At 55.6% G+C, this 24,171-nt stretch overlaps 2 protein-coding genes across 2 annotated transcripts; both read right to left on the bottom strand.

The window, feature by feature from the left end:
- Positions 1-946: 946 nt before the first annotated feature.
- Positions 947-3,494, bottom strand: LOC128774553 (testis-specific Y-encoded protein 3-like; the record flags this gene model as incomplete). Its single annotated transcript, XM_053893619.1, has 6 exons — positions 3,312-3,494; positions 2,355-2,513; positions 1,585-1,662; positions 1,329-1,440; positions 1,091-1,236; positions 947-997 (listed from the first exon to the last, which is right to left on the bottom strand). Coding segments are annotated over exons 1-6 (729 nt in total), but the record flags the coding sequence as incomplete, so codon positions are not given.
- Positions 3,495-16,145: 12,651 nt separating this feature from the next.
- On the bottom strand, positions 16,146-18,860 carry LOC128774589 (testis-specific Y-encoded protein 1-like). Its single transcript, XM_053893656.1, has 5 exons — positions 18,174-18,860; positions 16,875-16,952; positions 16,607-16,718; positions 16,323-16,468; positions 16,146-16,217 (listed from the first exon to the last, which is right to left on the bottom strand). Exons 1-5 carry the CDS (start codon positions 18,858-18,860, stop codon positions 16,146-16,148), a joined length of 1,095 nt encoding a protein of 364 aa, XP_053749631.1.
- Positions 18,861-24,171: the final 5,311 nt, after the last annotated feature.

Here is a 24,171-nt window from a genome sequence, read left to right as displayed (position 1 = left end):
AATCCCAATGTGTGACCCATCCCTACGGACAATGTCCTACGTCCCGCCCTTCCTTGGAACTCCAATGTGCAGGCACAGAACACTTACACCTCTGGACAGCCGCATGTATACATGGACACGCCCCAGAGCGAACCTGAGAGGAAGACACACACAAACACTTCATGCTGTTTATCTCCCATTCTATATTTCTTCAAATGTATTGGACCCCCGCCCTGCGCCACGTGTCACCACCACCCTTGTCCTTATTTCATGGCCAGGAGAATCTTGTGGACCATCGGTGAGCATCGGAAGGGTTTCCACTGGGGTCGATGAAGTGCGACGCTCCTTCATACTCTTCTCAAGATCGTGCATATCCCTGGGATATATGGGTACACACAGACAGACAGACAGACAGACACACACACATACACACACACACACACACACACACACACGCACACACACACACACACACACACACACACACAGGACAGGTGAGAGTCTTATCTTGGCCCTGAGTAAGGTTGCTTGAATGTTTCCAAACGGAAAGTAGGATGGGAGGGTGTGATAAGCTGTGCCAAAGCTGACAAGGGGATCCAGAAGCCAGACAACATGTGGGATGGTGGTAGGAGGCCTGAGGGTGGGGTTCATGGTCCGGGAATGACAGTTGTCACCGTGCTATGTGATGAGCCAGCTTTGGTTGTCCCGCTTTGCTCATTCTTTTTGTCTAGCCCCCTTCCCACCTTCAGGCTCCCCAAAGGGGCAAAGCCTCTTTGACACGTTACTTCTTAAGACTCCCTGTCTCAGGCTGATGCCCTTTTGACCTGGGGTCACCTCCTGTGCCGCTGTGAGTCTCGGTGCCTCCATGCAGAAGAGAATTGTGCCCTGGACCCCATGACACACATTTCCATGCCCACACCCTTGGCTGCTCACCTCTTTCCCTCTCAGTTCTCTCTCCTGGGGCCTCCTTCATCTTGAAATACGGCAGGGGGTTGGGCCAAAGATCCTCTATGATTATCTGGTAGGGGAGACAGGCCAGGCCTCAGGTAGCTATCCCACGCAGTGGGGGAACCCATGAAAATCACCTCCCTTCCTTGTTACAGGGCCCCACCTCAGCAATCCTGCTAGAGCCGGCAAAGCTGTGGTCAGAGAACCAGTTGAAGAAGTTGAGGCTGCTGTTGTCATGCCTGCGTCTGTAGGCCTCCTGTCTGTACCTTGGGTACCACTGGATGGGACTGGAATGAGACGCCCTATACCCTGCAGGAAGACGAGTATGTGAGAAGGCGCCAGAGAACTAATCACATTCAACCCTGCACCCACTGCCGCCCATGCAGTCAGTGGACACTTACCATCAAGGCCTAGGACATACTCCTTCGTAACGACTTCATTCTGGAAGTAGGAGTTCTTGCCAAAAAACAGCAGGATCTTCCGGCATTCCCTGGGAAACTTGTGTTCCTCCACCTGCCGTGGTACAGTGGGGCAGAAATGTGAAATCTTGTTCCAGGAGACCCGCCCTCCCCTGAGGAAGGAACACATCACTTCTCCCCACCACCTCCCCTCCCCACACAGCCAGCCACCCACACCACCTCCCACTCCCAGGCCGACCTTCAAATTGGTCATGTGGCGAAGCATGCTTTCATCGGGCTTACTAATCAGGGCTGACATCTGAGGGTGGTTCACAAACTGCCGCAGGTCAAAGAGCCTTCAGGTGCTGGGCGTGAGAGAGCTCGAACCAGAGAACCAGTGTGGACAGCATCCAGGCGTCCTCCCCCCGGGACTGGCGTCCTCCCCCAGGGTCTCAAGCCCTCCCCACAGGCTGCGTCCAGGCCCACGGGGTCTCAGGATCGCGCAGGGCTCTGCTAGACACGCACAGGAGGCTGTGCATGCCCAGACGCCCGCAACCACGCCTAGCTTTGTGTGCTCGTGAGGACACTGAGGACGCTTACTTCCACACAGCCAGACAGCACACATCCGGTCTCGCGCCGACCAGTGGGCATTCACATCGCCTTCCCCGCAGCAAGATGCTTAGCGGGACCCAGAAACGTGCCCCCACGCGGCTTTGTGTGGGAAGAAGCCCTCGGTCATTTCCCCGACCTGGCCTGGACCTCCACCGCCACTCCCCACTCTCCCAGCGCTGTTTCCGTGCCAGGTGCGACGTAAAGCACACATGCCTCCCCCACCCCGGCACTGCCCTCCTCCCACACTCATTGCAGAGCCAGGACCACCGGATGGGATCACGTTTGCACGTTCCCGGCCACTGGAGCATGGCTTAGCTCCAGTCCCTGTCCTGGGTTCCTCTAAATGGCACCTCCCTTTCCTTCCTCTTGCGCAAGCCCAGCCCCCTGTGGACCCTCCACCAGCAGCAGGAAGGATACAGCCTTGGCCCAGAAACCACGGATGCCCTGGATAAGGGCACCTCTCTGCTGCAGATGTCGCTGCCGCCTCTGCCACATCCTGAGTTTGAGTCGAGCGTGCTCCCGGCTGGCTTGTTTATTCACCGGCTGTAGCTCTATCTGAAGGGCCTCCAGAGCCTCCAGAGCCTCCAGTGGGGAAGGGCAAGGACGGAGGCCTGACTCTACCTGCTCCTTCTTAGCCTGCTTCACCTGCAGCTCCTGGGCTTCTTCCACCCATCGGCCTTCCTGCTCACTCGGCTTCTGTTCCTCCTCCACCCGCTCCTCCTTGTCCTCCTTGCCCTCCACCTCCTCCTCGCCCTGCTGCTGCTCCTCCAGCGCTTCCTTCTCCTGCTCCTCTTCCTCCTCGGTTTGCAATTCTGCTCTCCCTTTAATGGCTCGCACGCCTTCCCTTCCTCCTCCTGCTCCTCCTCCTGGTCCCCTTCCCCTGCCACTGCCGCCGCCAATGCCTCCACCGCCACCGCCGCGGCCGGCGCCGTGGCCGCCGCCGCGCCCGCTTCTATACCCTGCTGCTCCTGCTCCTCCCCTTTCATTTCCGCCAACTCCTCCTCCTTCCGCTCTTCCTCCTTCTGCTTGGGCTTCTGCTGCTCCTCCTCCTTCTAATCTTTTACTCCTGCTGCCTCTCCCCCTCTTCCTCCTCCTCCTCCTCCTCCTTCTGCTCTTCTGGTCCTGCTGCTCCCCCTCGCCCTTCAGGTCCTCCTCCTCGTGAACTTGGACCTTCTCCTTCCCCGGCTTCTGCTCCTCGTCCTCCTCCCCCTTCTTCCTCTGCTCATGCCCCTCTTCCCCAGGCGCGTCCTCTTCCGCGGCCGCCACCTCAACCTCCTCCTCCGCCAGGCCCCACAGCGCCTCCACCGCCACTATGTCATGCACCAGCGGCACCGATATCTCGCTGGGGCCGCCCACCTGCCTCTCGGGTCGGGCCTGGCCTTCCTGCACAGGCTGTTCGCTTGTGGCCTGCGAGCCTTCGGCCTGCGGCACCTCCGGCCCTGCCGGAGACCCAGTGTCCCCACGGGCCCTCGTCTCTCGACCGCCCCGTTCCCGGTCGAAGGCGGCATGGGGGCTCCGGGCATCCCCAGTGTTTCGGAAACACGAGTCGCGCAACATGCGGCCCCGGCCCGAGACACCAACTGTGGCTCCTACCGACGACGAAGCGGGAGGTGAAAGCACGGCCCCCCTCCCCAGACCCAGTGAGTGGAGCCCTGAGGGCAATGGCTGGCAACTCGCTCCCCCTTCCTCCCAGAGCCCAAAGGTCGAGGGGGCGCATGCGCATGCGCATGGTGCTGTACCCAGGATGCCTCGGCGGTGGCTATCGCTATGCCGATGCTGCCTCGGAGGCCTTTGTGGTGAGAGGTGTGCGCCTGCGGCTTTGAGGCTGAGGGAGCTCCAAGCCACGCCCAGGCCGCTTCACTGCCTTCAGGACCAATCATAGGGACGGTGGCGTGCGTGGCTTCGGCGGTCCCGCCCCTAGGTCACCCGGAAACTGGGGCGCGTCTGTTGCATAGGCAGGAAGGCTCTGGGCCCCGTGCAGTGCAACTCCTCCGGGGGGCTTGCAGCCGGCCCTCTGTGCGCTCTGGGTGCCCTGTTTGGCTTCTGGCCATGCGAAAGCGACCTTTGCATTCCACGCTGCGCTGGGCACGCGGCTATCTACACACACGGGTAAAGGGGGACCTCCCCGCTTTGCCCATTTACACCGCCACCTTTGTTCATTGTGCCCCTAGTCCGACAAATCCACTCAGCGGATCACCTTGGCTGTCCGGGAGACGCATGTCAGCTGTGCGCCTGCTGTCTGTGCACCCCGGTTTTCCATCTGCTCAGCCTCCTTTGCATACTCTCTACGTCCATCCTTGCTCCCAGAAGACATGTATGTCATGACAGCAGTCTAGCAGTGCACCGGCTAGGGAAGGTCGGTGACCAGAGGTGTGTGACGTGGAGAGGACGCCACACTAGGGGAGGCTGCGTATCATGCGCGCCGCTCTTGCCATTTGTCCCCGTTGCCTGGAAAGTGACACACTGGCAAGCACACACCCCCCTCTCATGATGGGCTGCCCATTGCTCCCGTGTGTGGCAGTGCACAGGAAAGACCCGTGACCGTGGGCCCTGGGATTCCTGGAGCTTGTGTCTGTCCCACAGACAGCGGTCCCCTTCCTCCCACAATGCTTGGCCATCTTCTCACAGGGACCCTCCCCAGGCCTTCGTTGGCCGTATGTCTGTTCATCCTGGTCCCATTTCCTTTACCACTCACTTAGGCGGCAGGCTGCCATGAGCGTGGGCGCTGGCTCAAAACACTGTCCCCCTGTGCCACAGGCAGCGTGATTTCAAGGGTCTCCGAGAGGTATCGGGGGGTTGGGGGATGCAGTGTTGGGACCCAAGTGAGGGACACGCCCCAGGGTCTACATGAAGCCACATGACCACTTTGGGGAAGCAATAAGCTGCAGACGGTGTGCAGTGAGGGCGATGATGTGGTCTCCCTCCCTGTCAGGGCAGTGGTGATGTGGACTCCCTGCCGGTCTATGTCAGACAGCATAAGCTACACACACACACACCACACAGAGCCACTGCAGGATTGGAGGCTCGAGATGCATTGCCTGGCCAGGCACCACACTCATGCATTGCCTTTTCCCTTTGGTGGAATGCAGTGTTCCCCTACCTCTTTATGGGACCAGGAGGCTGCCAGGCAGGCGGGGGATTCTAGGATTTCCAAATTCGTGTGCCGGGCCCTCTGGCCAACATGTTGCTTCCGTGACACAGAAGAGGTTCCTCCAGACTCGCTGGGCTATGTCAGGATACGAACGGGGTACAGAAATGCTCCAGGGTGGCTGTGATATATGAGGCAGCACACCACCGCTTCAGGTGACAGCAATGCATAGAAACGCAGGTGGATGGGGGGAGGCTGAACAGGTGGTAGGGGGCTGAGAGGGGGTGGCCAGTGTGACCGACAGAGAGGCAAACTCTTACCCAGAAAGGGAGAGGAACAGGTCCAGTGGTGAGCCCTCAAGCTGCCCTCAGCAGAGGACGTAGCGGGTGGGCAAGACAGGAAAGCAGGCCCAGACCCTGGTGCACCTGACCTATGCAACTCACTCCCTCCAGAGAAATGGGGCCTGTCAAACTCCCACGCATCGCCGGGAGACCCCGTGGCAGGAACGTGGGAACAAATCTGGGTCCCAGGTGCAGGGACTGTCTGGGACAAGCAGGCAATGCCTTTCAGTTTGAACAACACCTACCACAGTATTGGGGTCCCGGGGCCGGGCCCCAACTTCGCAAGGGACTCTAGACCAGCCAGGCCTGTCTCTGCAGGGTCATCCAGGAGGATGTTCACCGAGACACATACCCTGGCTGGGACCACAAGGCCTTGCGATGATCCCCTAGGCCGCTCCAGGAGCAGGGCCAGGCTTACTCATGCTCTCTGCTGCCTCCCTCCACTAACGCCCACTTCCTTGCAGGGAACTTTGGTCCTCCTCCACTGCGCCATGGGTGGCCCAACCCCAACTTGCCCCTGGCCAAGGCAACACAGGACGAGCGGACCCAGGCAAAGTCCGGGCTTTCCTCCCGTCATGAAAGGTGATCAGCTAGCTCCGTGTCGATCCCAGGCGCGAAGGGATTGCACTCGCTGCACTTTGGCACGGGAGCCCCCCCTTACTCACCAAGTCAGGAAAGCCCCCAGTCTCTTTCCTTCGCTTGCCAACGGCCTACACACACTCACTCAGGCACAAAGATGCACGGCCACGCGGCACGTGGACACAGACACGTGCACGCTGCCAGCACAAACGCTAGGTCTCAGGCAAAAGTACTCACAGGCGCCAGCCACAATACATTCACAGACACACTCTAGTGGACCTGTGCACTCACTCATGCCCTCTGCCACATCCCACTCACGAGGCTAGCTCCTCCTCACGACTCACACTTGCTTTCCCCCCTCACACAGCACGTGCATTTGTCCTGGGGCCCAACCTGGCTGAAAACTAGGGCAGATTCAGGACCTCCATTGGGTCACGGAAGCTTGCATTGAGATGCCAAGGAAAGAGAGCCACAACTGATACCAACCTTCCAGTACCAATGGCACCGGAACATGGCATGTGGAGAAACACCAGCTACGACTAGGTTCCCTGGCTCCTCGGCTCCTGCCCTTTCTTCAGACCCTCTCAACACTGGGCAGTCCCTTGGGTTTCAGTACCTCCCAGCTGGCTGCAACCTACAGGGCAAGGGCCAAGGGACTGACCTTTCTCAGTTCACATGTATACCCAGCTTGTGTGGGCTGCCTGGAGGCAGTCACGGCTTAGGAGGTCTGGATGTGCTCTGACCCCTGGTACTTGTGCGTTCCTTTGTGTGTTCCCCTGCAGCCCTGTGCCATCAGCAGCCTACTCCGTCCATATGGACACGCACAGCTCACGGAAACCCAGATGCACTGATACTGTGCAAGGACAGCACAGAGACAGAGAAAGAGAGATGGAGGTGCGGGAGGGAGGAAGCGTTCCCTCAAGAAAATGATCACAGGGACTCAGAGACAGACAGAGGCCAGAGGGACATGGAAGGAGGCCGAAGAAGGAGAGTAAGTCGCCACTAGAGACAGCCACAGAGGGGGAGTGTGTGTGTGTGTGCCCGTGCCCGTGCGTGTGCGTGTGAGTGCGTATGAATGAGTGAAATTGTCTGGGACTGAGACAGGGGTGTTGCCACGATTCCTGGACTCTCGAACGCCCTCTTCCAGCAGAATGGAGGCCCGGTATTGTCAGCAATCTCAGCGTTTTCCGGAACAGGACTCCCTTGCTTTGGGGCCCTAGCCCATCCTCAGGCTAGGGCCATAGAGCAGAAGGAGTGGGAACTTGAGGCATGAGGCTCCAGACTAGGCCCAGCAGGTGGAGTGTCAAGGCCCAAGGTTTTTAAATGCCTGCTGCCTCCTTCTGGAGCCCACCAGCATTTGGGAAGCACGCCCACGGCCCCGTGGCCCTTCGGACACTGAAGTGGCTGTGGCTGTGGCTGTGGCTGTGGCTGTGGCTGCGGTGGAGGTGGGGGAGAGGCAGAGGCAGAGGCAGTGAACTTTTTGACCATGGGTCCTTGGGGTGAAGGCGCTCCAGGCCAGACCCAGACAGTTGGCTGCTGTTCAGGAACAATCAGCTGGAGGGCAGTGGGCGTGGCTCCAGCATTTGAGCCCCTGCCTCCCCTCCCAGGTCTGGAGCAGGTTCTCTGCCTCCCCCTCCAGGGTGACCTCCCTGTTTGGTACATGCCCTTTTCCGCTTTGTCACCGACCACAACTTTCCTGTGGGATGTCTCATATCGGAGAACTGGTGCTACAGATCTCACCTCTTTGGGGAGGAGCCCGGATGGCAGACAGCATGGAAGCTTCTTAAGTGTCTCGCGTGCATGAGATACAGCCAGACCAACACTAAACCATCCTACCCACCCAGGAAACTGACTGGAGGATTAGCACAGCAATCTGCATATCCTGAACCACCGAATTCAGCAGGTACGTGGCATGCAGAAGTGAACTTGCAGAGCGAGGAGGCATGGGAAGGGAGGTGCTTTTGTGCGCGGAGAGGCGAAGGAGACTGGGCAGGTGGAAATTTTACTAACTTTCTTTAATACTCTTCTACATGATTCTTTCCTTTTGTGTCTATATTCACAGATTCTATTTTACTCCCATCTTCTCCTTTTAGTCTACTTCAGTGTATTGGTTTTTCAAATTCTCACAACATTTCCCTTTTTAATATTTTTTATTAGTATTTTCTAAATTTTTCTCCACTCCCACGTTTTTTTCTCTCCTGTGTCAAAACCACTTTCAACACCCAGGTGAAACATGCCTAGAATCTAGCATCATTCATTCCATTATTCACATGTGTGTTTTTAAGTTTTTACTTTTAACATTTTATAATTTGAATATTTCATTGAATTTTCTACCTCATGAGTTCCTTTTCTCCATTCAAAATGACAAAGGGAAGGAATTCACCCAGAAAGAAAGAGCCTGAAGAAACGAGAGCCAGGGATTCAACCAACACAGACACAAGCAAGATGTCTGAAGCAGCATTTAGAAGCACGATTATGAGAATACTAGCTGCAGTCCAATGTAGATTAGAGTCCCTTTGTGCAGAGAAAAAATGCAGTAAAAACTGGCCAGAATGAAATTAAAAATGATATAACTGGGCTGCAATGACGGATGGATGCAGCGGTGTCAAGGATGGATGAGACAGAACAGAGAATCAGCGATTCAGAGGACCAACTTATGGAGACTATGGAAGCAGCAAAATCGAGGGAGATTAAGGAAAAGAGCACGATTGAAGAATTGGAGAAATCAGTGACTCATGCAGAACGAAAAACAACATCAGAATCATAGGGGTCCCGAAGAGGAAGAGAGAGAAAAAGGGGTAGAAAGGTTATGTGAGCAAATCATAGTGGGAAATTTTGCTAACCTGGGGAAAGACACACCATCAAAATCCAGGAAGCACCGAGGACCCCATCAGATTCAACAAAAACTGACCCTCAGCAAGGCATATCATATTCAAACTCACAAAGTACTCAGGCAAAGAGAATCATCAAGGCAGCAAGGGAAACAAGTCCCTAAACTACAAGAGAAGACAGATCAGGTTTGCAGCAGACCTATCCAGAGAAACTTGGCAGGCCTGAAAGGAGTGGTAGGATACGTTCAAAGTGCTGAATTAGAAACATCCACAGTGAAGAATTCTTTATGCAGCAAGGCCATCATTCAAAATAGAAACAGAGGAAAAAGGTTCCCAGATACACAAAATTTAAAGGAGTTTGTGACCGCTAAATCACACCTGCATGCAATTTTAAGGGGGGACACTCAGAGGGAAATTGATATCTATCTATCTATCTATCTATCTATCTATCTATCTATCTATCTAACTATCTATCTATCTTTATAATTATATTTATATATACAAATAGATATAGAATTATATATATAGATGTATATAGACATATACATATCGATATAGATATAGATATATAGATACAGTTAATACAATACATATACATATACATACATACACATACACATACACATATACATACACATACACATATACATATAGATGGAGATGGAGACGTAGATACAGATATAAAGATATATAGATATGTTTTCCTCCAACTCTTCAAACAAGATAATGGCCATAAAATCGTGTCTTTCAGTACTACTTTAAACGTCAGTGGACTGAATGCTCCAATCAAAAAACATAGGGGAACAGAATGGATGAGAAAACAAGTTCCATCGATATGCTGTTTACCAGAGACCCACTTTAGATGTGAAAACAACTTCAGAGTGAAAAGAAGGGGATGGAGAATCATCTGTCATGCTACCCGTCAACAAAACAAAGCCAAAGTAGCCATACTTCTATCAGACAATCTAGACTTTAATTTAAGACTGTCTCAAGTGGTACACAAGGGCATGATGTCATAATTCAGGGGTCTATCCACCAAGAAGACCTAGCAAATGGATACATTTATGTGGCGTATTTGAGAGCAACCAAATATACAAACCAATTAAACGCAAACATAAGGAACCTCATTCTTAGTAATGCCATCATAGGAGGAGACTTCTATGCACTCACTCACTGCAATAGACAGATCATGTAAACGAAAAATCAACAAGCAAACGGGGGCTTTGAATGACACACTGGACAAGATGGGCTTCACAGATATGTTCAGAACATTTCATAATAAAGCAGCAGAATATACATTCTTCTCCGGTGCTCACGGAATATTCTCCTCTATAGATCATATGCTGGGGAAAACAGTCATCCCTAAGGAAGTTCAAAGAGATCGAGGTCACACCGTGCATATTTTCAGACCACAACACTAAGAGACTCGAAATCAACTACAAGAAACAATTTGGAAAGGTAACAAATACTGGGAGACTGAAGAACATCCTACTAAAGATTGAATGGGCTAAGCAAGGGTTGAAAGAGAATATAAAAAGTATACGGAAGTCAATGAAAATGTATATGGAAGTCAGTGATAACACCACAACCCAAAACCTCTGGGACGCACCAGGGTCGGTTATAAGAGGACCTATCTAGCAAGTCAGGTCTTGCTAAAGAAGAAAGAAAGATCTCAGAGACACAACCTCACCTTACGCCTTAAGAGGCTGTAAAAAGAACACCATACGAAACCCAAAACATTCAGGAGACAGAAAATAACAATGATTAACGGAAATTAATGCTATTGAAACCAAAAATCAAACAAAACAAAAACAAAAACAACCTCAAACAAACAAACAAACAAAGAAACAAACCAAAATAGGAGAACAGATCAATGAGCCCAGAAGCTGCTTCTTTGAAGGAATTACCAAAATTGATAAGCCAGTCATCAGTTTGATGAAAAGGAAAAAGGAAAGGGCCCAAATAAAGAAACGCAAGAATGAAAGAGGAGACATCACAACCAACACAGCAGAAAGGCAAACAATAAGAAGAGAATATTAGGAGCAATTATTTGCCAATACAATGGGCAATCTGGAAGAAATGGACAAATTCCTAGAAATGTATACACTACCAAAGCTGAAAGAGGAAGAAAAGGAAAATTTGAACAGACCCATCGCCAGTAAAGAAATCAAATTAGTAATCAAAAACCTGCCGGAGGAAGAAGACTGCAGGGCCAGATGGCTTTCCAGGGGAGTGCCAGCAAACATTTAAGGAAGAGTTAACACTTATTCTCTTGAAGCTGTTCTCACAATAGAAATGGAAGGAAAACTTCCAAACTCTTTCTATGAAGCCAGCGTTACCTTGATTCCAAAACCGGAAAGAGACCCCACTGAAAAGGAGAACTATAGGCCAATTTCCCTGATGCACATGGATGCAAAACTCCTCAACAAGGTATTAGACACTCGGATCCAACAATACATGAAAATGTTATTCACCACGACCCAGTGGGATTTGTACCTGGGACGCAGGGCTGGTTCAACATCTGCAAAACAATTAACGTGATTCCTCACATCAATAAAAGAAAGGACGAGAACCACAGGATCCTCTCAATCGATGCAGACAGAGTGATGGACAAAATACAGCATCCTTTCCTGGTAAAACCCCTCAAGAAAGTAGGGATAGAAGGAGCACACATCGAGATCATAAAGCCATGTATGAACGACCCAACGTGAATATCATCTCAAGGAGCAAAAGCTCTCAGCTCAAGTCACGAACGAGACAGGAATGTCCACCGCCTCCACTGTTATTCAACACAGTATTGGAAGTCTTAGCCTCGGGCCTCTTCATCCTTCTGCTCCCCCTCTGCAGCTACTGCTCTTCCAGCCCTGGCTCTACCTTTCCTCCTCCTCCTCTTCTTCCCTCTGCTCACGTCCTCCTCAATTTCCTCCCCAGCTACTACTGCTCTTCGACTCGTGCTCCTCCTCTTGCTCGTCCTGGACTTCCTCCTCCTCCACTTCTTCCCTCGCCTGCACCCGATCATTCACTCGTCTTCCTCCTCCTGTAACTCCTCCCAGTCCTCTTCCTCCATCTGATCCTCCTCGTCCTTCACCTCTTCCTCCTCCTCCTCCAACTCTTCCTCCTAGGACTCTTCCTCCTTCTCCAGGTCCTCTCCTGCTACTGCCCTTCCTGCCCTACCTCTGACCTTTCACCTCTTCTTCCCTCTGCTCTCGTCCTAGTCGACTCCGTCCTCCAGCTGCTCCTGCTCCTCTGGCCCGTAATCCTCCTCTTCCTGGTGCTGGACATCATCCTCTTCCATTTGTCCTTCTCCTGCACCCAGTCATTCACTGCTCCTTCTCCTCCTCCTCTTCTTCTAACCCCACCCAATCCTCTTCCTCCAACTCCTCCTGCTCCTCCTCTCCCTCCACCTCTTCCTCCTCGGGCTCTTCCTCCTTCTGCTCCTACACTTCTACTCATGCTCTGGAACCCTGGCTCTATCTTTTCTCCCCACCCTCTTCCCTCTGCTCTCGTCCTCCTCAACATCCTCCCCCAGCTGCTCCTGCTCCTTTGGCTCGTGCTCCTCCTCATCCTGGACATCCTCCTCCTCCACTTGTTCCCTCTCCTGCACCCAATCATTCACCCTTCTCTTCCAGCTCTAACTCCTCCCAATCCTCTTCCTCCAACTCCTCCTCATCCTCCTACTCCTCCTCGTCCTCTTCCTCCTCCAATGCTTCCTCTGGACATCCTTCTATTCTCCAGGCACATCTTTGTCCCTTAAGACTACCACAATCTCCTCTAAGGACGGGAGCAATAGATCTCGCACTGCCCCCAAGTCATCCGCAATGAGCACCGGACCCTGCGGATGGGCTCTCACAGGCCTTTGTGTCCCTGCAAAAGGAGCCTGGCAACCTCCCAGGCCTCCCGGGGAGACTCGGTAGTGGGAACCTGGGAGCAGCGACGGGATCCCCGGTGCAGCGACACCCAAGGGATGGTCATATCGTGCTCTGTCTTTTCAACAACACCTACAGCAGTATCGGACCTAGAGGCCGGGACCCAACGGGCCTCCCACGCGACCCCTGACCAGCCAGCCTTGTGTCGGCAGCGCCATCCAGGAGGAAGCTCACCGACACGTATGCCAGGCCTGGGACCCCAAGGCGCTTCGATCACCCCCTAGGCGGATAAGGTCAGGCCTAGGTTACTGCATGGGACCTGATGCATCCGTACAGTCGTCCCCAGTTCCTTGTAGGACAGGTCGGACATCCTCCACTGGGCCATGGGGTCTCCATGCTGTCAGCTGGCAGCAGCCAACACATGACCAGCGGTACTGGGACACCGTCAAGCCTTTCCTCTCATGCTGGACGGTGGCCGTGTGTTTACCGAAAGCCCTGTATGGGGGCCACGGGCTGCGGGGAAGGCAGGTAGGTGGGTGGCCAGGCACAGACGAGACCACCCGCTGTGATCCCGCAGGGTCACTGGGACTTCACTTCCATCTGGCCCACACGCAAATTCTAGGGATGGGGCTTTGGGGGCAGTGCGGAAGCCTTGCAGCTTCAGCGTCAAGGAGCTGGGCACACACACCTGTGGGCACAGCCGGCAGCAGACTGGGACCAGTGTTCCTCCCTAGGCCCCTTTGACCGTCCACCACCTGAGAAGAATACTGGAGGGGCTGTACGGCTTTAGCCTCCCCAAAGCGCACACACAGTGGGCCATGTGCTGCCCACTGTGGTTTGGGGCAGGGCGGGGGGAGCCCGGTCAGAATCCTGACCACAATGTCCACAGCATCCTCTGTCGACATGCAACCGCTGAGACACTGAGAAAGGAACCCAGTTCCCCATTTACATGAGGCCAGGAGTCGACAAAGCCTGAGGCTAATCAGGGTCACCCGCACAGGGACTGAGAGGCGCATTCTGGCACCACTTACATGCAAGGGGAACACAGTTCTGGGACACACCTTGACATGTCCCCAGCCCAGCTGCAGCGACAGTGGTGATCTTGTGCTGCGGGGAGAGGTGTTGCTGGCAAGGAACTGTCCCCTCAGAGAGCAGCTGGCAGGCTGCTCACCTGCCCATCCACACATGGATCACGCACACCACCCTGCTATGGCACCCCTGGGGGACTCAAGTCACCTGAGGTCTAGGGTCCCAGCTCCTCCCTTTCCCTGGGCCTGGTGCACAGGAAGCAGAGAGGAGAGCCCCAAGGAAGAGCTGACTGGCGACAAAACATGGCTCGTCTGCCAAGAGCAGAGATTTTTGCTAGACGGCTCCCTCCAGGGAAATACCTACGCCCTCTGCACACCACGTAGCCTGACAGGTTGGGTTCCCTAGCTACCCTGTGCACAAAGCCTGGGCACACCATGTAGCCCCTACGTATTTGCTACTGTCGGCCCACCAGAGCCACTCACACACACACACACACACACACACACACACACACACACACTCACTCCCACCTAGACACACACTAACACACACACAAGCACACTTACTCACAAGTGGTCCACTGGCCACTGGACACAGGCTGTCCTCCCCTCGGCCCCCCTCTTGACCTTGCACCAATCTCCCTTTTGCATCCTGACTTGAGCCCCCTGGCACAGCAACGATTGCACCCATCCCAGCGATTACCATCAGGACTCAGGAGGGAAGGGACTGCACTCTTGTATTCTGGCACCTGACCGTCCCACATAAGCACCTCATTCACACAGACCGCTGTGTCTCTCCTTGTCTCTCCAGTGGCCTAACCACCCACTCCTGCACACACAGAGACACACGGCTACGCAATCGCACGAACATATGCACGCTCACACTGCCGGCACCACCACGGATCTCAGGCCCAGTTTGCCACAGACGCCCACACACACTCGCACGAACTCACGCTGGATCTCTGCCCTCGTGCGTACTCTCTCCATGAATTCCCACTCATAAGCCTCGCTGCTGCCCACAACCCACACCTGCCCCTCCCCCTCACACATCTCCCATCCTGAGCCACTGTCTGAGGACAGGGCTCGGGGTCAAAGGAGCCCCGGGTGTGGGAGGCAGCAGCAAGGTATACTGCCATCGACTATGAGAAGGCTGCCTGCTCCTGAGTTGTCCGGGGACATGTGGTCTTAGCTCTGATCCTGACTGGAGGCTTTGCTGACTGGATTCTATCTCACCAAGGACACAACACCCCTCTGGGAGCAAGGGTCCTGGATGAAAACCCCCCGAGTCCTGGCCACACTGTACCACGACCCAATGGACCAATTTGGTCCCACTGTGCAATCCCCTTCCCTGCCTTTCGGCTCTGGCCTATACAATAAATCTCCAAATAACAGGTCTGTCTCTTCCTCCTCCTCCTTCCAGGCTCTTCCTGCCCAAGAAGGCAGGCCTCTGTGCACATGGCAACACCGGCCCCACCCCAGTACTGCACCTCTCCTGCACACACAGAATCACCCGGGCAGCGGCTAGGACAGTCACACTCAGGTCCCGTTCTCGTCGAGCCTCCTTGCGTCCCCCATAAACACACACAAACACATACACAAAAACAGAAGGGTTTTTAGCTTCCTGTATGTGTCCACATAAACATCGTGGAACCTCTTCAAGGCTGCCACACGTTATCTCTTCCTCAATTCTCTCCGGGGCACGTAGAAGACAGGAGACTCATCCACCCATCTCTTCCAGCACTGGTGGCGTCCTCCATTGTTTCTGCATGGGCAAAGATAGAAGCTCTGCGCCATTCACGCCCACACAGATGCAGAGCCCCTGACGCATGTGGGCACACGCAGACACATTTGCGTACACGCGCACACACGCACCCCCACGCAACAGACACCAAGAATGATACGGGATATTTGCAGATACATCCCAGATGGTGTCACTCTTGTGCCTCGCCCTTTTGCGATCCCCCTTGCTTTCTCACCCAGGGATTCATTTCCAGCCCCCAATGGCCTTGGACCAGTTCTAAGAATGGCTGTCGGGTTGCGGGAGGACATGGCGTGGTGGGGCACATGGAAGGAAGTGCGAGATTCTCACCACAGTGGCGCCTGGGGACACGGCAGCTCCTGACCCAAAGACTGGCAGGCAAATCCAGACTGAAGGAGCAGGGGGAAGCCCGGGACAGGGCGGACATCCACGGGGAGCATTTGTGGTGAAGCACTGCTCCTCCCCAGTTGCTCTCCAAAGCCCCAGCCCACAGCACAACTGCATTTGGTTTGCAGGCTTCGACCCTCTGTGTGTTTGCAGCTGAGTCTCTGCAGGTCCCCTGTCATCCTCCCACCCTCTCCCCATGCTACCTGTGTCCCTGTGTCGGCGGACCTTCCATTTCCAAGCCAATGTGTGGCCCACGTTCCCTTGCCCATACAACACGCAGGTCAACACACCGCATACTGGGGTTCTCACCGACACGTGAGCACGTCAGATCACTGTCTGCTGGTCCCTTCCTCCCTCAGGTAGTACTGCAGGGGATTGGGCCACAGGTCCTCGATGATGATCTGGAAGAGGACACAGGCCGGCGCCACATTGGGCATAGCCCACTCTCCTCTCTGGCCGGGGGCCACCCACATCCCCACTGCTGACGAAGGCCTCAGGGGCCCCACCTCGGCAATCCTGTTCGCCCCTGGGCAGCTGTGCTCACACAGCCAGTTGAACAAGTTAAGGCTGGTGGGGTCATGCCTGCGACTGGGAGCTCCACGTTCATAATCCCAGAACCACTGGACTGGAGTGGAACGCGATATCCTGTAGCCTGCAGGAAGAGAGGATTTGAGGAGCAAGCTGATGGCCTCCTCCCCACCCACCTGCCCCTCCCCCTCCCCCTCCCTCCTGCCCCTGATTCATGCTCCTCATCCCCCTGCCCCGCACCATCATGGGACCCACACCCTACCAGCAAAGCTCAGCTGATACTCCTTAATGATCACTGGGTTCCGGAAGTACGGGTTGGCCCCAAAGAAAAACATCACTCTGCAGCGGTACTTGGGATGGCCCACTTCTTCCACCTGCCGTGAGCAATGGGACAGGAGGGGGCAAGTGTCCTCCCTCGGGGTCCTGAGCTACTTGCCTGGCTGTGAGGGTGAGCACCTTTGCCTCACCTTCTCCTGCCCAAATCCCACACCCGACGGGACGGCCCCCAGCCACAGCCTCCCCGGTCTCACCTCCAAGTCGACCACGTAGCTGAGCACGTCTTTGTCCTGGGCACCGATCATGGCCGACAACTGGGGGTGATTCAGAATCTGTGCTGTGTCAAGGAGCTGTGCCTTCAGATGCTGTGGAAACAGACACAGCCCCCCTCCAACCCTCCCAGGCTAAGAGCAAGGGACTAGATCACGGCATGTGCAGAAAGACCAGGAAACACTAGTCCCCACACTCCTCAGCCTCTGCAGATGCATCAGACCCCATCGACACTGGGCAGTCCGTTGGCTTCCTGTACCTCCCACGCTGTCTGCACACAGCAGGGAGAGACTCCACTGCCTGCACGCCTCACAGTTCCTTCCTATATCTGACCTGTGTGGGCTGCCAGCAGCCCATCATAGCTTGTGATGTCGGCATGTGCTCTGACCCCTCCTCACGGCTGGGTTTCTTGGCATATTCCCGTGAAGACCTATGTTGTCACCAGCCTCCTGAGTCCAGATGGAATAACATGGCTTACAGGAACCCGACTGCACACTTACGCTGCAAGCAGAGGGTGTGGGAGGGAGAAAGAGATCGAGAAGCACGGCCGAGGAGGGCCGAGGAGGGAAAAGGATTAGACACAGTGACACAGCCAGTCCGGAGAGAAAGACATGGGTGGGACCGAGCCGGAGCCTGAGGACAGAGAGGGAAGCAGGGGTGGAGATACCAGGAGAGAATCCTCTGTGTGTGTGTGTGTGTGTGTGTGTGTGTGTGTGTGTGTGTCATGTGTCAGGGTCTGGGGAGGCAGCTTGTACCCCATTCGGAGTGGGTCTCAGTCGTCCTACTGTCTGGCAAAGGGGCGTGGCGTGGTTCCACTAAAGGTCATGAGTGTGTGTCTGAAATGCTCTCTTTTGAAGGAACTGCTAGGAAACGTGCACAGCCTGTGAATGTGAAGGTGGGTGTGCGGCCTGCGTAACTCTCCCATTTTGCAGCGAAATGTTTCCTTGCCTTATCTGCTCTGAGTGAAGGCTGCTTTGTGCTACCCTAGCTCTGGTAGCATGGGGACACATGGCTCGTGTCTGCAAGTAATATTTGAGACCAGCCTGCAGGCCAACGTTGGCGGAGACCTAGAGGAAACAGACCCAGTCACCAAGTCCCCCCATCCCCAACAACCGCCCCTGTCCAAGGCCTTACACTGGATCCCAGACCACACCAACCCAGGGCCAGGGACCATTCCCCAGCTCTCCTCTCTGGGGGCCATCGCCCTGAGGCACCCTGCTCTCAGTGCCCAGCCCTCCTGCACAACAGCCCCCGCCATCACCCACCAGCACAAGGAAGGATACCGCCTGGGCCCAGAAGCCAGGGATGTGCTTGATGATGGCCCTTCTGTGATCCAGGTAAGAAATCTGCCTCCGAAGAATCCTGCGCTTCAGCCGCCATAAGGCCCTGGAATCCTGGGCATTCCCAGCGCTGATCTCCAGCTGAAGACGCTCCAGTGCTGCCAGCGGGTCCTGGGCTGAGGCAGGACGCAGCGCTGGCTCTTGCTGCTGCAGCGGCTGTGAGAGCTGGGGCCCCTCCTCCGCCTCTGCATCTGCCTCGCGCTTCTCCTCTTGCTCCTGAAACTCCTCCTGCTGCTGTCTCTCAACTTCCACCTCCTCCTCCTCCTCGTGCATGTCCTCTGCTTCTGGCTTGGCTTCCTCAGAATTCTCCTCTCCAGCCACCTCATCCTTGGTCGCCTCGCCGTCCTCTTCCTCCTCCCCGATCACCACCTCAGCCGCCACCATTCCGTCATCCAATATCAGCACCAATTCCTCCGCTGGGCTTGCCACCTGTATCTCACACCCGGCCTGGGTTTCCTGCACAGGATGGGCGCTTGCCGCCCCTGAACCTGGGGACTGCGGCCAGCCCACGCCCTCCAGCGCCCCTGCATTCCCGCGGGGCCGGGACTCTCCACCTTTCGCATCCGGGACGATCAGGGCCCAGGGTCGGCGGGAATCTCCGCTTTGTCCGGACCGCGACACGCTGGCCATGACGCTCGGCCCCGGCCCCAGTGTAGCTAGGGCAGCCTCAGGACAAGGACAGGAAACGGCAGCAGGTGGGGGGAGCCTTGGCCGCAAGACCATTAGCTCCCTGAAGCCTCCCGCCGCAGCCCGCCAAAGTTGAGCGCAGGCGCACAGGCTCTGGGATTTGAGGACTCCGCATTGGCTGTGGCTGCTGTGGAGGAGGGGCCGAGACAGAGGCAGTGAAGAGTGTGCGCATGCGGCCTGGGGGCGAAGTGGTTCCAGGGCAGGTCAGGCCAGCTGGCCAGGTTCGGGGAGCAATCAGTTGCAAGACAGCAAGACAGGGTGCTGGCCGCCAGCAAGCGCGCGCCAATGGCCGGTCCAGGCTCTGGAGCGAGTGCCAAGGTGCCAGCGTGGCCCCCGTTTGCCGCATGTCCTCTTCAGCGCTGTCACCTTCCAGCCTTCACTTGCGAGGTCCCCGGTATCGCGCAGTCTGTGGTCGCTTGTACACCCTTTCCCCAGAGGCCTCACTACGGGCACCAGAGCATTCAGCACAGGATCGTCCACGCCGTGAGCCACTCCCTGCTCCGTGCCTTGCCCCTTCTTCATGAAGCTGGGGCAAAGCCTGGAGAAGTCCTTAGTGTCACGCCTACCGGGGCCACATGGCCGTCCCCACGGTATCTCCTCCTTGGCCGTCAGGCTGAGGGCGGCGGTAAGGTGGGTGCCCACCCAGAACCAGTGACACCCACCCTAGACCCACCCCACCGCCATGTCCTTGCAAGAACACAGCTCAGTAGACCTCACTGCACTGCAATGCAGATCAAAGAACAACCCCCAGAGCACCATCTGCCACTGGTGCCCTACTGATCTCCGTACAGAGCGCCAGGGAGATGGGGTAGTAGGATTTAGCAGCTTGCTCCGGTCCTGAAATCTAACCTTCCACTAAAAGGAGGACGACTCCAACCACGCAGGGCACGTAGGGGCCCTTCACCGAGAATTGCAGACTTGTCTGTGTCTGTCTCTGAGAAAGCCCCGTGCCTGCTTTCACTAGTACACACGAAAGCAGACGAGTTCCCTTCCCATTTCCCAGGCACCAACAAGAATTCTGAAGAAGCATGCACCCAGACACAGAAGGTCCACTGAGAGAGACAGTGAAAAAGAGACACACAGAGAGACAGAGCTATAGAGGGAGAGAGAGAGACACGTGCTAGCAGAGCAGATGAAGGAAGGACGAGTGGAGGGGAAGACCGGCCTGGAGAGGGAGAGTCCGGGGAGATTGGCGGGAGAGACAGGGAGGAGGAGCAAGACAAGAAGAGACAGAGGGGCACCTATTACAAGGAAGACAGGCGGAGACAGGGGGAGGCATTAGTGATGGAGAGGAGGGAGACGAAGACAAAGAGAGCTGGAAGGAAAGTGGGAGGGAGGGACAGGAAGAAGACAAGGGAGGGGGAGGCAAGGAGAGGGTAGGAGGAAGGAGAGCAGGGGCAGCCGAGGCGGAGACAGGTGGGCTGACTCTGAAGACAGGGCAACTGCAGTGTGCACTCTCTTTCACCTGGTGAAATTCACCTGTGCAATTTGCACAGAGACGAATGCTCTACAGTGGTCAGCCCTCAGCACAAAAGGCACCGCTCCCACCTGGACCTTAAGGGCAGTCTGAAACGATCGCTGAACTAGAAGGAAGCTGCAGTGAGGTCATTCGGGGTGAGGAAGAGGGCACCGCAGGGAAGAAAACAAGGACCCGTTCCCCACAGGGCTGCTGGAAGTCCTGTACTTACCAGCAGGAGACAGCAAACGGGACTGCCGGAAAGACACAGCAGAGATTTAGGCACAGCACATGCGGGAAGAAATCACGTCCCAAAGCTCGGCAAATTCAAGCAAAAGCAGAGGCTGCACATCCATGAATGTCAATGCTTTCCGAGTGGAACCAACGAAGTTCTCACAGATGCCCAGGAAATGTGCTCAACTCTGAGGCCCCCTCGCCTCTGGCAAGCTTCTCATCCAAAGCGACTCATTACAGAGAAAGTGTGGACCGTGAGCAAAAGAGCCAAGGTCTCCTTCGGATCCCCGGACGCAGACAGGTGATCCGCCCAGTAATTTCAAGCCAACGTATGGTGATAAAGGTTACCTTCCACCACAGTGATGGAGGAAACTCGCACCCGAGGGGAGGACAATGAGTGAGAACCGCATCCCAGGCTGTAAGCTAAGGACAGACCATCAAGCTGTATTGGAAGGTCACGAGACCGTGACTCAAATGTCTGTACAGACACAGAGCGTCTGCAGAAGCACGAGGGCTGGATAGTTGTAAGCAGGTAGCAGGATTTCTAAGTCTGGGCTGCCTGTATGATACGAAAGGCTAACACGTGCAAGCAGAGCTATGCCCATGTGATGCGGATCAGCCTCCTGAGGCGGTACTTTGTACCCTGTGGAGGACCTGGGAGACGCATGCAGGCGGGCTCCTTGTGCACCTCTGCCACCAGGCACACGTGTGGGAAACGTAGGGCCAAAGGGTTTGCCGCCGGGCTTAGTGTGGCTCACCCTTCTGCGGGTGCATTGAGCATCAGTGCAGAAAGCACTGGGCTCACTGAAAGAAGCCAGCCCCTGACAGAAGCACAGTGGTGGTGAGCCCTGCCTGATGGATTCCTGAGGAGACTAAAGGAGTTAAAGGCATGCAGTCCACCAGAGAGTAGAGTGGTGCTAATCAGGGGAGGGTGCGATGAGGAGGTGTCGGGGCTCGGGTGTGAAGATGCAGTCATGCCATGTGCATGAGTTCTGGAGATCTAACTTGCACAGGGCAGCCGTAAGCAATGCTTCACCGCCTCGTCAGATTTCTCAGAGGCAAGTGCTCTCACCACACACAAAGAGGGGTCGCTGAGAAATGTCCCGGTGAAGGTGGCTGGACGGAGCGCTTGCACGTGAAGGATACGGGCACATCCGTCACTGCCCGTTGTGTCCCTCAGGCACGCACTAGTCCTGGTGGACTAAGCTGAGCTCAGAACCCAGCAGTCAAAGGTGTCAGCCTCGTTCCTGCAAACATGGATCAGACTCCCAGGTAGGACGTAATGGACAAATTAGGGACCAGAACACACAGGAGGCACACGGAAACGAGACACACACTGGCAGGGGGAAGTCTCTCCCAGCCAGGAACATGCCACGTGGCAAAAGAGTAAGTGGGAAAACGTTGCCGGTCCGCTTTTCACAATTTACGCCTGCATCTGCAATGTGCCGGCCAGTGACGTTTGAGCCCCTCGGGCGCAAAGGGTTTGAAAACAGAAGGACAGAAAATAGAGGTGTGACGGAATGCTCACAGCAAGCCAGCTGCATTTGGGGACATTAACTGGCTGGCAGTGAGTGCATGGCCAATCCTCTGACGAAGGTCCTACAGGCACGGAAGGATTTCTGGCTCCTGGAACATAGAACAGAACACGCAGAAGCCCCTCCACCTGACAGCAGGACAGCAACTGGATCTGTCAGTGGAAGAAAGGGGTTGAATGCAGAGGGAAGCACACTCAAGCGCAGAAGCATACACCAAAGACAAGACAGGCCACCAGAGCCACAGCTGACCCAACACACAGGTGTGCAGAGACGAAGGCGGTTACACGGGTACAGCTGTGCCCACTTAGGCCAGGCAAGGAGGCATCACCAGAGAGGTGTCGGCACAGGCAAAGCCAGGAAAAGACACAAACACGCCAGGGCTCACTCAGGGAGACAGAGGAGCACAGGCAATGCGAGACATTTCCTGTGAACAGAGAACAACGTGACGATCCCGACAGGCCAATGAGACACGTGTGGTTCAGAGACATGGAAGTCAGAAGGCTCCTGAATTGCTGAGGGTGTCCTCTCTCGAGGGACAGCACTCTGGAGCCCACACACGCTGATGTTGGGGTGGAAGAGGCCGCTGGGCAGCAGATACAGTTGTGCAGGGGGTTTAGCAGCTCCTGGACCCTAGGGCTCCCCGGGGAGAGCTGCGGATGCGGGAGGACACCCGGGGATGCCGGGTGTGCAGCATGAGGGCTGTAATCCCTCGGACACAGAGCACCGAGGCCTCTGCCCACGGACCTCAAGTGTCCACACTCGAGGGTTTGGCTCTGGGTGCCGTGAGTGCATTCCACACCCACACCTTGTCCGTACCTTGTCTTTGGGACAGGCCGGGCGGAAACGTCACCCTGGCCCCTAAGGAGGTATTGGCTGGAGATATTAACATGTGGGGGACCCTGTGTTCACCTGTCCCCTAAAGTGTTCCTGCTCGGCAAGACCTATCAAGTAACGGCCTGCTTGTGCAGGAAGATGCCCCAAAGGGCCCAGCCTCATGACCACTGAGGCCGTATTCCCACTGCACAATCACTGGCCATACTTTCTTTGGATGTTCACACCCAAAGACTTGGGTCAGCACTGGGAGCTTTTCCAGGGTACCCTGACATTTACCCATCAAGCAGCTGAGAAGACGTGCCTCTCCAGCCAGTGTGCAGACAGCAGCGAGAGAAAGGCCTGCCTTCCCTTCTAGAGAGTGCGACAGCCTCTGCCCTGGAAGAGGTAAGGCTTGGTCGCACAGATCCTCAACTCCACAGCGTGCTGACACCCCGCTGACCGTGTTGTCTGCATATGATAGGGGCAAGAGGCCTCCATGCATTGGGACTGCCCACGCCTTCTCTGGAATAGAGCCACTGCAGAGAAGGCTCTTGTACTGCAGAGCTGTGCAGTGGGGATCCTGGGGAGCTTGGGCAGCTTGGGAGACAGGAATATTAGTGTCGGGAGGTCAGTGTCAGGCACGCTGTGCTGGGGGCCGTGTTACATGGGGATACAGAAGAGCCTGCGATGGACAAGGCTGAACTCTGTCGACTGCACTGCTCGCACGGTGGAGCTTTTGTTTAGCACAGACATCTCTGGCAAGCAGCCATCTGCTGTGTAAGGAGTATCCCAGCACTCACGTCTTCGCAGGTGAGGCTCGTCCCAGTCCTTTCTAAGCTCCAGGCCTGCCGGGGACCTCTGCACAGAATGCTAAGGCCTCACAAGTCCATCGTTCCCTATGTGGCTGAGGCAGCCTTTGTCCTGGCACTCAGGCAAAGGAACACAGGCTGCCTGGGACGAGGCGACCTCCCTGAGCGCCTGCTGGTGTTTGCACTTGGGAGTCTTCTCACAAGTCTCACATGGCGTGTTGGACACACGGCTTAAGCCTGTGGACACAGAGGAAGAGCATCACCCGACTCATCACGGCTGATGATGAGAGGGCAGAGGGCACACGGGAGAGGTTGGCGTGTTCGTGCCCTTGAAGAGCCCCACCTCCCCGCGACCCTCCCCTCTGTTGGCTTGCAATCCGGGCCACCCATTCGTAACCAGAGGTCTT

Source organism: Panthera pardus, unplaced genomic scaffold, assembly GCF_024362965.1.
Source record: "Panthera pardus isolate Hobbes unplaced genomic scaffold, ASM2436296v1 HiC_scaffold_333, whole genome shotgun sequence".
NCBI classification, from domain to species: domain Eukaryota; kingdom Metazoa; phylum Chordata; class Mammalia; order Carnivora; family Felidae; genus Panthera; species Panthera pardus.
Note: the sequence above shows the minus strand (reverse complement) of the source record. Positions and strands in the feature narration are given on the sequence as shown.